General features: G+C 53.9%; 1 protein-coding gene across 1 annotated transcript; it reads right to left on the bottom strand.

The window, feature by feature from the left end:
- Positions 1-3199: 3199 nt before the first annotated feature.
- Positions 3200-10634, bottom strand: Gatd3 (glutamine amidotransferase class 1 domain containing 3). The gene is made up of 7 exons (XM_050142773.1): positions 10432-10634; positions 10203-10255; positions 9630-9743; positions 8352-8471; positions 5497-5589; positions 4510-4666; positions 3200-3782 (listed from the first exon to the last, which is right to left on the bottom strand). Exons 1-7 carry the CDS (start codon positions 10564-10566, stop codon positions 3654-3656), a joined length of 801 nt encoding a protein of 266 aa, XP_049998730.1. The 5' UTR covers positions 10567-10634; the 3' UTR covers positions 3200-3653.
- Positions 10635-11596: the final 962 nt, after the last annotated feature.

The raw sequence follows: 11596 nt of genomic DNA, 5'->3' as shown, positions 1-11596 counted from the left end.
GTTTTTCAAGACAGGGTTTCTCTGTAGCTTTGGAGCCTGTCCTGGAACTAGCTCTGTAGACCAGGCTGGTCTCGAACTCACAGAGATCCGCCTGCCTCTGCCTCCCGAGTGCTGGGATTAAAGGTGTGCGCCACCATCGCCCGGCTAAGTGTTGATGATTGATCAGAATTTATAAAAACGAGTAAATGCCGCTTCCTCCTCGCAGGTGTTTACAGCCTGAGACTGCCTGCCCGCCCACGGAGACTCGGGGAGACTAGCTATGCCTTCCCCCTGTGTTGTACGTAATAAACACATGACGAGGTTCCTGCAGGCTGCGGCAGGTGTCCTCTATCCGTGTGTGCACACCCACCCCGGACCCCAGCTTTCCTCCATGTGTGTCTGCCCCTTCTTCCTTCCCTTGCCACCGCTGGTCAGGACTCCAGGGGCCAAGCTTCAAGAGTCCTGAAATGGGTAGGAGGAGAGAGGCTGAGGTGGGTGCTCAGGGTGGCCAAGGTAGGGGGGGTGAAGACGAGAGGAGCCCTGGGAACTCATTTTGAGACTTGCTGGCTTAAATGCAGGCACGTGTGAAGTAGACCTGGAAGGCAGGGGCTGTGGGATTCCCACGAGGGCTTCTGAAGATGGTAAAGTGTAGGATATAGGCAGGGGTGGGGAGTAGGGGACAGTTTAGCAGGCCCTTGGTCATGATCAGCTCTGAGAACCTGCAGAAGGCCCCAAGGTAGGTCCACTGTGCCCCCTAGTGGTGATACCTAGAATGACAGCCTTACTAATTAGCTGCGTGGACTCGACTCTATGCACATGTCTCTAGGGACAGGGCTTATTCCAAGAATCACAGATCTCAAAAATAAAGTAGTTATTATAGTTAGTTTCTTTACTGACAGATAATTCATATAAGAGTGTCGTTTTCAAATACTTCAGAGAAGTGGTCAGAGAGATGCCTCTGGGTAAAGATGCTGGTCACCAAGCCTGATGACCTGAGTTTAGTCCCTAGAATCCACTTGGAGGAGAGAACCCGGACCCCCACATGCACACCTGTGCTAAACACACAGGTATAAAATAAATATAAATTCTTAAGAAATGAATAAAGTATTTCAGAGAATGTTAAAAAAAAAATCACTCACCCTGGCTGCTCCCTTGTTGGTGGGCCCGACCCCTTCCCTGCCTCCCTGTCAGTGTGTCCACTCCCACCTGGAGCTCATCTGCCAACAAGCCTTTACTAGCTCCACGAAAGCGAGGAGCATGGTCTCTTATTCGGTGGATTGCACCTGGCAGACAGTGGGGACTCGATCATTTCCAGGTGCTAACAGCTAAGTTCTGGCTTCGGGCCTCACCGAATGCTTCCTCACCACAAGTGCAGTCCAGCGCGGCTCTACCTGGCCTCGGCTCAGCACACCTGTGACACTGATGGTCCAGGCCAGGCAGGGGTCTGGTTGTGCTAGGTGTGCTGGTCACACTCGGTCACTTCTGTGTGAAGTCAGGGAAGACGTCCATGGGGCCAACTGAACCCATCTGCACAGCTGAGCACTTGAGCAGAAACTGCCCAGGGACCCAGTGCCTGTCGCTAACAGTGCTGACCTTGACCTTGGGGGTCTCTCATAAGTTTGCTCCCCTCTCAGTTACCTGTGGTGTGTGGCAGACATGAGAAAGGACAAAACCCAGGCAGCAGGTCACGCCTAAGCTCAAGTTCCGCTTGTGGACACGGGACATTCCGGAACATCTAAGGACATCCAGGCCACATGATGGGTAGGGCCTCAAGTGGGTGCAGGTTCTGGGGGTACCATTCTCCTTTGGGGTGCTCAGAGGCCATTGTACCCTTATGCTCAGCTGGCATAGCTCAGCAAGGGGACAAGCAGCTGCCAGCCTAAAACATGATGGGGCGGAAGCTTCCTCTCTAGAAGTAAACCTGAGCTCCCTGCCCACCAGACACCCAATGGACGTGGCTTACCAAATGAAGATTTTTCAGTAGACTGCAGATCTCTAGCTGGAGAAAAGCAGACAAGTGGGGAGCGGCACCAACAGACTCTGCCCAGGGGATGCCCAGAAGGCCAAGAGGGCAGAGAGGTGACTAACAGCAGCAAGCACCTCAGGAGACACCACCAGCCCCAGTTGCAATCCCGAGTAGTGAATGTTACATGGTGCATCTACCAATCACGGTGGGAGAAATACTGAGTGCCCTCTGGGCTCTGCTGGAAAAGCCAGTCTAGCAGCCTACAGCTGGTGCGGTGCTGGAGCACGGGAGACCCACGAGGACGCAAGGATGCTCATTAGTGCCTACGTCAGCCAACTCAGTACAGCCAGGTGGGCCAACGGGCCAACAGAAGGCTGAAGCAAAAATATCCAGAAGCTGGATGGGGAAGGCTGAGCAGAGCAACACACGTCACAGGACAGGGATGTCATTCTGGGTGGCCTTGGGTGGACTAGACAGGCAGGAAGCAGGGGCTTTGGGTGGATGGTGTCGGTTCTGTATGTCTACTGTGGAAACTCACTTAAGGGAAGCTGTATACATTTATGAAGCTTCAAGAGGTTCACCTCTGGGGAGTCAGGAGGTCAGACCCAGGGGTAGGCTCTTCAGGTAACCCAGGAGGGGGCTACCTGGCCCGCAGTGCAGGGATCATGAGTGTATGCCATAGGTCCTGGTAAGAGGTCTCAGACCACCAAGAATCATAGTCTCTGGTGGAATCAGTCTGAGAAGCAGCAAGGGCCATTCTCCCTGTGGCTGTGTGTGTGAGTGTGTGTGTGAAGAAGGGTACCGGGAGACGGCAGACATCCTGCTACGGAGGCTCCCTGCCTGGCCTAACTCCGCTTCTGCCCAGCATCTGACATAACTGAGCTAAGGAGTCTTACAGTGCAGTGCTGCAGTCACTGCTACCAAAGCCAAGGAACCCTCAGGCTGCCTGGCTGTCCAGAAGAGAATGTTCTGGAACAGATGAAGTGTGCTCAGACCTCCACTAGACCACTCTGACACTTTTCCTTAAGGGAACAAGTGCAGAGGGCAGCATCAGGGCACCACTGCCCTTCACTTTTCCTTCTTTACCCAGGTCCCACAATCTCACAGCTTGGGGCAGCTTCCTAGACCCGGCAGCAGGCCAGCACACGGAGGCCCACTCCTGGGGACTTCCCCGTTTCCCTGAGACTCATCGAAACCTCACAGTATGGGTACCATTCACTAGTTTCAGAAGGCCTGAGACACAGCTGAAAGTAGTTTCCAGTGTGGAAAGGAGTTTATTCTGTGGCTGCAGGGACTGCCTGCTACAGAATTCCCCTGGCTTTAGTTAGCCTGTGTTTACTTTGGGTGCGAGAACGTTTCTTTATCCACAAACAAGGTCTGTCTGGTTATCACACGGTGGTCTGATAATGAAAACCTAAAATGTTTTCTTCTTTTAGAACTTGAGTCCCCCGTCCATCTGACCTAGGATTGTAGAATGTAAGTGCTTCAAGGAGATCCTTCCAATGGGGACACACAGAGAGGCAGGCCCCCACTGCTGATGCTCCCTATGCTATTGGAGCCCATGGAGGAGCTCTGAGCTTCTTGCTGGTAGAAGGAGCTGGGTCGAGCCCATCATGGATGGAGGCAAAGCTCCTTCTTCAGGCAGAAAGCAACTATTCTTCTAACAAAAAGGCAACTCTTGTCCTTGCTGAATGGAGCCCAGGCAGTGCTACTTTCCTGTGAGTTCCAGTACCTTCTTCACCATAGCCCCAATCCCGTCGTGGATGTGATGGAGTGCTGTCTCGCACATGAAGGCCGGGGTCGTGACCACCTTGTTTTTCTGGTCTACATGAGCTTCGTGCGCAGCTGTTAGGGAAAACACAGCACCGGGCAGGACCACAGGGAATTGCGGGGAAGAGGCCCACCTGCTCTGTCTTGCAGCTCCTTAAGGACACCACGGTACCAAGTCTGCACCTGCTGTACTGCTGTCACCCAACTAAACAAGGGGGACTAGCTCCCAACTCATAGGTACGCAAGAGAAAGAAAACGTGACCTACTGGGGTGGGGGGCACTACCTGATAACAGCCTGCATGCTGGCCCCACATGGCAGGGGGAGGTAAAACTCACCCTAGCTAGGCCCCCGCAGGCTTCAGCAGTGGAAACTGAGGGGCCCGCTAGAGCAAGCCAGGAGCCCTGCTCACTTCTCCCACACTGGTCTTATTTCCTTCTGTGGTCACCAGCAACAGTTCCTAATCCTCCAGGTCCCAGAGTCCTGCCCTAGCCTGCACTCCTCATAGGCCACCTAACCTTGTGGGGACCAGGCATTGCAGCTGTATACTCCAGGCTGACATGCAGAAATACGGATCTCCTGGCCAGCTGTGGAGGCAGTGTTCCACCAGCCTGTCTGTGGCATACCAAGCTAGCTCCACCCCTCAACACGGGTAGGCCCTGTCCTCCTGCCAGGGGCTGCCTTGAAGTAAGCCCAGCAACCATAATCCCTGTCCGCCACAGACACCTTCAATGACCAAATGAATGACACCAATGTGCTACCTGATACCACACTGACCGACCACCAGAAAGGATATGGTCACGCCCTTCACACAGTGCTTGGCTCCCAGGGCTTTGATGGCTTCTGCAGTTCCAGCGTAAGGCCACTTGCCACCTTCCTCTTGCTCGTGGCCCACGGTGACCTCGACACCTTTGATCACTTTGGCTGCTAGGACAGGCGCGATGCAGCACAAGCTGAAAGTTGAAGGAGCTGCGTCAGCACGGGGAGCACGCTGAGAGCGAGGACTGAGGATGTCTGGTCCCCAGGCGCTGCTGCTTGGGAGCCTTGCCCCAGGCTTGTGGCACTGGGCAGCCCTGGGCACAGATGGCTGCGAGGGAAGCTGAGGGGTCAGGGAAGCCAAACTCTGCACTGCCATCTGGTGGCCCACTGTCTATAGCAGCGGCTTTAAACCAGGGATTGGGGTGGGGTGGACCGAACCTTTTTCACAGGGCTTGCACATCAGATATTTACACTATGATTGTTAACAGTGGCAAAATTATAGTTATAAAGTAGCAACGAAATAATTTTATGGTTGGAGGTCACCACAACTTGAGTACTTGTATTAAAGGGTCGTAGTATTAGGAAGGTTGAGGATCACTGGTGTAGAGTGCCTAGTGTAGCTAACAGCCCTGCATAACTTCATGACCTTCAAAAGTGAGCTGCCCTGGCTGGGCATGGTGGCACAGGTGGTAATCCCAGCACTTAGTAGGCAGATGGATCTCTGCGAGTTCAATCAAGGCCAGCTTGGTCTGCATAGTGAGTTCCAGGCCAGTCAAAGCTGGTAAGACTCAAAACCAAAGTGAGCAGCCCTGACACACAGGATGTTGGCAGCTGGGCCTAGTGAACATGGGCTGGGCTCACATGGCTACCCTACCTAGGGGCCATTCCCACTTCTACCACACTCCCAGGCCGTCGCTGGTCTTACTGGGTTCCAGGTGATGGAGCCATCATACCAAGAGCTGGCAATGTGCCAGGAACTCCCACAACCCTCTCACATACTCCTGAACCCCTGTGCATCACCTACCCGATGGGCTTCTGGGCCCCGTGGAACTCCTTTAGGACGCGCTCTACTTCCTTGTTAACCGTGCAGTCCTTCCCATCCACGGCGAACGTGCTCCTGCCACGAGAGGAGAGGCTCTGCTCAGTGGTGGCCCCATAGTCTCCGGGTGGCCCGCTGGACAGCAGTGTGTCCCAGCGTGGCCACATGCCAGGTGGGCAGTCTATCACACTGAATGCCTAACTGTGTATCTAGCTTCTCATTCACCAGCCAGCAGGGGGAAGGCAAGAGGTGGGTGGACAGTCTGTGACTACTCTGCCTTCAAGATCCAGGGGCAGCAGACCAAAACCAAAATCTCAAAAAGAGGGTTCTAGATAAAGAAACATAATTAGCCTAAGAGTAGCAGCCGACACATAGACAGGAGCACAAAGGTCAGGGCAGCTGAGCAGTTAGGAGTTCCTACAATACCCTTAGAGGATGCAACATGGCACTTGGCAACCTGGCACTTGGCACACGTGTGCGCCTTTCTGCCAGAACACAGCTTCTGGATCCTCCCGTGCCATGGCCTGCAGATCTGGCTCTAAGGAACCAGCTCACTAACAGGTGTTGACTCTTGTCAGTCAAACTCACCAAGTCTTTCCACCCTTTAAATTCTTAACTCTAACACGTGTGCACTCACCACTCCCCCGCCCCTTTTATGATGCCTTAAAAACAAGCAAGGCTACAGGAAGTCACCTGAGCCACCAAGGTGACAAAAAACATGACTCACAGCACCTTGGCCACCTTGTGGCGTCTATGCCACCGCTGAACAGTTTTCAGCTCAGCTGCAGACCACAGGTAAGTACATCAGGCAAAGCAAGAACAAGCACCTAACACGCTATTGGCAGTGATGAGCTCGCCCATACACGTGGGGCTTCTCTAGGAGCTACACAATGATGGCAGCAGTGCCTGGAGCGACTGGATTCCCACTGTAGCCCGATGCTACTCCTTTACCCTGACCGTGTGTCCACACGAAGCCCGTCACCTGTCATGCCAAAGGCTAGCAGGCCAGCCACCCATGACCTCACACTGCTGAGCCTCAGTCATTTTTCACTACATGTGCACACTAAGGCTTAGCCACCTGCTGCCACATATGCGTGCTACATTTCAATGATACCAGCCCGGGGGTCTCAGGGGTTCAAAGCAGCGTCAACGAGGGCCTGCCATTCTTCCGCAAAGGTCTTTAAAAAGGAAAATGGCAGCTACCTCACAGGGGCTAGTGGGCTCAGGCACAGGCACTGAGGCTCAGATTCCTAAATCTCCATGGACTCACATGTGCTTGTTCTTGCTTTGCCTGATGTACTTACCTGTGGTCTGCAGCTGAGCTGAAAACTGTTCAGCGGTGGCATAGACGCCACATGGTGGCCAAGGTGCTGTGAGTCACCACCTCACATGCTCCCAAGCCCACTCTCCCAAGTGAGCAAGACGGCCCAGCTGTGCTGGCAGACACAGCTTCTGGACAATCTTCCACCAGGCAGGAGTTAACAGGCAGAAGTAAGGAACACAGACCAGCCTTCCGAGAAACAGTGGTCCGGGTGAAGGGAAAAGAATCCAGTGATACCCATGACCTGCATTGCCACTGTGAGGATGGAGCACACAGGCCGTCGGTTAGGGCTGGTACCTCCAGAATCACTGGTTTCAGGGTGGAGTGGGTGGGTGCTACCAAAGAGCCTGGTGGTGTGCAGAATCTGGAGAAAGGGACGTTTTGATGACCCAACAAAGCAGTCATAGGGTTCAGATTAAGAAAGGTGGATTGGAGCCAGGTGGTGGTAGCACACCTTTAATCGTGCCTATCGCAGTACTCGGGAGGCAGAGACAGATGGATCTCTGTGAGTTCAAGGCCAGCGAGTGCCAGGACAGCCAGGACTACACAGAGAAACCCTGTGTCGAAAAACAAAACCAAAACAAACAATGGTAGATGGGTGACACTTCAGAGCATGAAGCCCTGTGTCCTTCCTGTCTGGGAGCAGGACGTCCAATGAAATTCCTGGGGATACTGCTCAAGGCTCTCCCTGACAATGAGCCGGGTGGTCACCTCTCAAACAGGTCGTGTCGAGGCTAGACCCACAGAAGCTTCCACGAATGCTCAAGAGAAAACCACCTAGAGCTGTGAAAAGGACTCCAACTCATCTCGCCTTGAGTTTATTTACTATTTCCCACGGCAACAACCCAGATGGCAAAGGACAAAAGGCCTCCACCTTTCCTGCCTCCACAGTGTGAGAGGGTGTCTTGCTTACGGCTCTACTGCTGTGAAGGGACGCTATGAGCAAAGCAACTCAGAGAAGAAGACATTTTTATGGTTTCAGAGGGTTAGTCCACAACAAGCATGGCATGAAGCATGGCAGCAGGCAGGCATGGCACTGGGGCAGTAGCTAAGAGCTTACACCTGATCTGCAAGTTGGCAGGCAGAGAGAGAGAGACAGACAGAGAGACTGACGACTACATGGGCTTGGTGTGAACATTTGAAACTTCGAGGCCTACTCCCTTTGATAACTTTCTCCAACCACACCACACCTCCTAACTCTTCCAAAGGATTCTACCAAATAGGGACCAAGCATTCAATCACATGAGCCTAGGGCCACTGCCATTCAAACCACCACGGAAGGACAGCTCTGTGTGAGAATTGACACTTGAAAGGACAAGCCAGCAGAGTTTGCTGAGACCTGATTCACAGCATGGAGGTCAATAAGACTGTCCAACCCACCCAGAGAGCTTCCAGGCACTGGCGTGCTCCTAGGAAGAAGTAGAGAACCCCCTGCTGGTCTTGCTAAAGTGACCCCAGCCCACCCCTTGTAAAAGAGCTGGCACTACTGTGGTCTAGACCCTTATACTTGGACACGCACAGGTTTTTGGCAGCTCCAAAGCCTCCAGGAAAAATGGCGGCATCATGGTTGGCAGCTTTGAGCTGGGCCAGGCTGGTGATCTTGCCTCGGGCAATCCTTGCTGATTCTGCCAAAACATTCCTGGAAAGAACAGAGAAAGAGCAAAGGATGAGGGCATAGGCAGGGCCAGGACACAGGCACCACTGGGGACTTTTCTTGGACATGGCTCAAGAAATGATTAGGCTCACACATGGAGACTGAATTCTCCCCGATTCGCACATCCAGGCAACATCTGGAGACAGTGACAGGGTTCTAGTGACCTACAAAAACAAGCCTTGCAGGCTGGCCTCAGGATCCACACTAGGTTACCTGGAATCAGGGGTCAGTAGGAACTGGAGGCCCACCAAGTATCCACAGCAGGCAGGATTCAGTGCTCCTCACCGGAGGGGGGTAGTGTAGGAAACTACTTTTAAAGGATTCCTGAAGCCACCTGAACATCAGACACAGCAGGAAGCTACCGCTGCCTCACTTGGGCTTATACAACGCGGGCAGATTCAGGGGCCTGGGGCCTGGACAGAGAAGGAAATGGCTGGGATCCCAACAGACAGCCTGAGCAGTTAAAAGTTTCTCTCCCTACTCTTTCAGTCTCAGCCCTCAGGCCACCTTGCAACCAGGCCTCAGATAAGAAATGTAGTTGTGGCCAGGTGGTGGTGGTGTACACTTTTAATCCTAGCACTCTCGAGGCAGAGGCAGGCAGATCTCTGAGTTTGAGGCCGGCCTGGTCTACAGAGCTAGTTCCAGGACAGCTAAGACTGTTACACAGAGAAACCCTGTCTAGAAAAACCAAAACAACAACAAAAACGTAGCTGTGCTGGGCATGGTGGCACACGCCTTTAATCTCAGTATCTGGGAGGAAGAGGCAGGTAACTTTCTTATGAATTCAAGGCTAGACTGGTCTACATAGTGAGTTCCAGGCCTGTTAGAGCCAAATAGACCCTGTCTCAAAAAGCCAAAACCCAAACCAAATAAAAAAAAAAGTAGCTGTAAATTAGCTAGAGGGACACAACACAGAGCCACACAATGACGAGCAAGAACACAGCACGACCACCTCACATCCAGAGGGAGGACAACAGCGGCTACTGCCATTCCTGCAATGCTCGCCGGGAGGTCAGAACCACTGTGCCCATGGCCGCGCATTTCCAGTGAAGAACACATGCTTCATCGCATAACCTAGAAGGCTGCAGGACAGAAGCTGAGGTGGGAAGAGGGGTCCTGAAGGGTCCGTCACCTACCCCATACCTGCTTTCGCCCTCAGAGGGCTGTCCCTTGGTGTGGTCAATCACATGCATCTGAGGGACATCAGGAGCAAAGATCTGGACCTCAGCCCCGCCTCGGCTCAGGTGGACCAGGATCCTACGTGGAGAAAATCCACCATGGTGTCACTTCCAAATGTGTCCTGCAGACTCATTTAACAAATGAACTTTCACCAAGTGCAGGATGTGAGGGGGGGGGGATTCCTAATTTGTAGGACACCTTGTTGCTTTTTATAAACCAGTTCCCACCACTAATAGACCTCTGAGAGGGGAGGTTGGAACCGGAGCATGTAGGCAGGTGCGCCAAGCGGTCTCTACAATTCCTTTTACCGACTGGTGAGCAGCGGCGGTTGCTGACTCAGCAGATGCTGCATTTTGGGTATGTTCTGGGCCCCAGGCTGCTGCCAGGCACTTTGCTTTCACCCAGTGCCCAGGAGGCATCTTTTAGTCTTGCCTGTGCTAACTGTGGGCTTGAACTTAACACGATGCGAACCCACTGTATGTGGTTATGCTTCTGCCGTTTAAACCAAGGGAGTGTTTACGAACTTTGAGGACTTACGCAGAGGCCTCGTGGATCTCGGTTCCGTCATAGACACCGCAGCCCGACAGCACCTGCAGGAGGAGAGGCACTGACGAGGGCGAAGGGCCCGGTAGGAAATCACCAAGGGGAGAGGAAGGCTGATTCCCTGCAGGGGCCGACCTTGGGAGGCCAGCTGGGCGTCCCCAGTCTGCGGGGAGTGAGCCAGGGGAGGAGGTTGGCCTGGGAGTCTGTCTGGCCATGCACTCACCAACGCCACCCTGGCCCCGGGCCGCGGTGCGGAGCTGTGAAGGGCAGCGCGCTGGGAGGGATCATGGTGGCGTCCCGGCAGCGGTGCGAGCGCAGAAGCCAGCCTCGGCGCCACTAGAGCCCTGACGGCGGCCATAGCGAAGGACACACAGCAGCGTTGTTGGAGCGCAGTAGGGCGGAGTCGCTCCTGGCCAATGGGAGGAGCGCGCTGCGCGCCCTTTCTGTCCCTGAGGGCCGGTGGGCGGGACCGCGCCTGCGCAGTGGCCAATAGAGCGCCGGAATAGCGGCTAATTGCTCAGAGCCGCCGAGCTCAGAACACGCCGCCCCCACCCCCGACAAAGGATACTGGTAGGCGGGACTGCACCTGCCCAATGCACGGCCACATGTGTGACACGCCTCTTCCCCGGTTTTGAGAGGGCTGGGTAAAGTCTGGGCAGTTGCCAGCTTAGGACTTTGCCGTGAGTGATTTGGTGGCTGGGCCCTGCCTGCCTAGTGCTTGAAGGGCACTCATCGTGGAGTAGGCCGCCCAGATTGCCCACTGCAGCTCCACTCTGTGCAATCACCAAAAATGCCCGTAAACAGCGTAGTTCTCCAAATAATGGGGTCGTCACTGTGCAAACCTAGCTTCTCCCATCACCCAGTGTGCTCTGGATTCCCCTGCAGGTTCCTCACTGGTCATGGTTCTACCAACCACGGTACACTGGCTGCTTCGTTTTCACATTGTTTGTTTTGGAGACAGGGTTTCTCCGTGTAACAGCCCTGGCTGTCCTGAACTCAGTCCATAGACCAGACTGGCCTCGCCCTCACAGAGATCTGCCTGCCTCTGCCTCCTGAGTGCTGGGATTAAAGCTGTGGTGCCTGCATTTGATGGAAGGCTTGTTACAGTCCAGTGTCCATAGCTCCTAAAGTGTGACTGCCGGTCCCTCACCACTGTGGTGAAAGCTGTCAAAGGTGGCTTCTTTCAGCTCCTGGGGGGCGAGCCTTAGCACAGCGTTTGGAAATCAGCTGCCAGTTTTTATCTTAAGATGGCAGCCCTTTCACAATTAGGAGACATACGATGGAGATAGGCCTGGGGAGTAGAGCGTATGTAGAAGCCAGGGAGTGCACAGATGTGGGCGTGGTGGTCCAATATTTATTGGAAGCCGGGGCACAGATACTCAATGGAG

The sequence above is a fragment of the Alexandromys fortis genome, unplaced genomic scaffold (assembly GCF_014885135.2).
Source record: "Alexandromys fortis isolate MF-2015 unplaced genomic scaffold, M_Fortis_MF-2015_v1.1 scaffold_9, whole genome shotgun sequence".
In the NCBI taxonomy this organism is placed as follows: Eukaryota; Metazoa; Chordata; class Mammalia; order Rodentia; family Cricetidae; genus Alexandromys; species Alexandromys fortis.
The sequence above is the reverse complement of the archived record's forward strand: the minus strand, read 5'-3'. Positions and strand labels throughout refer to the sequence as shown.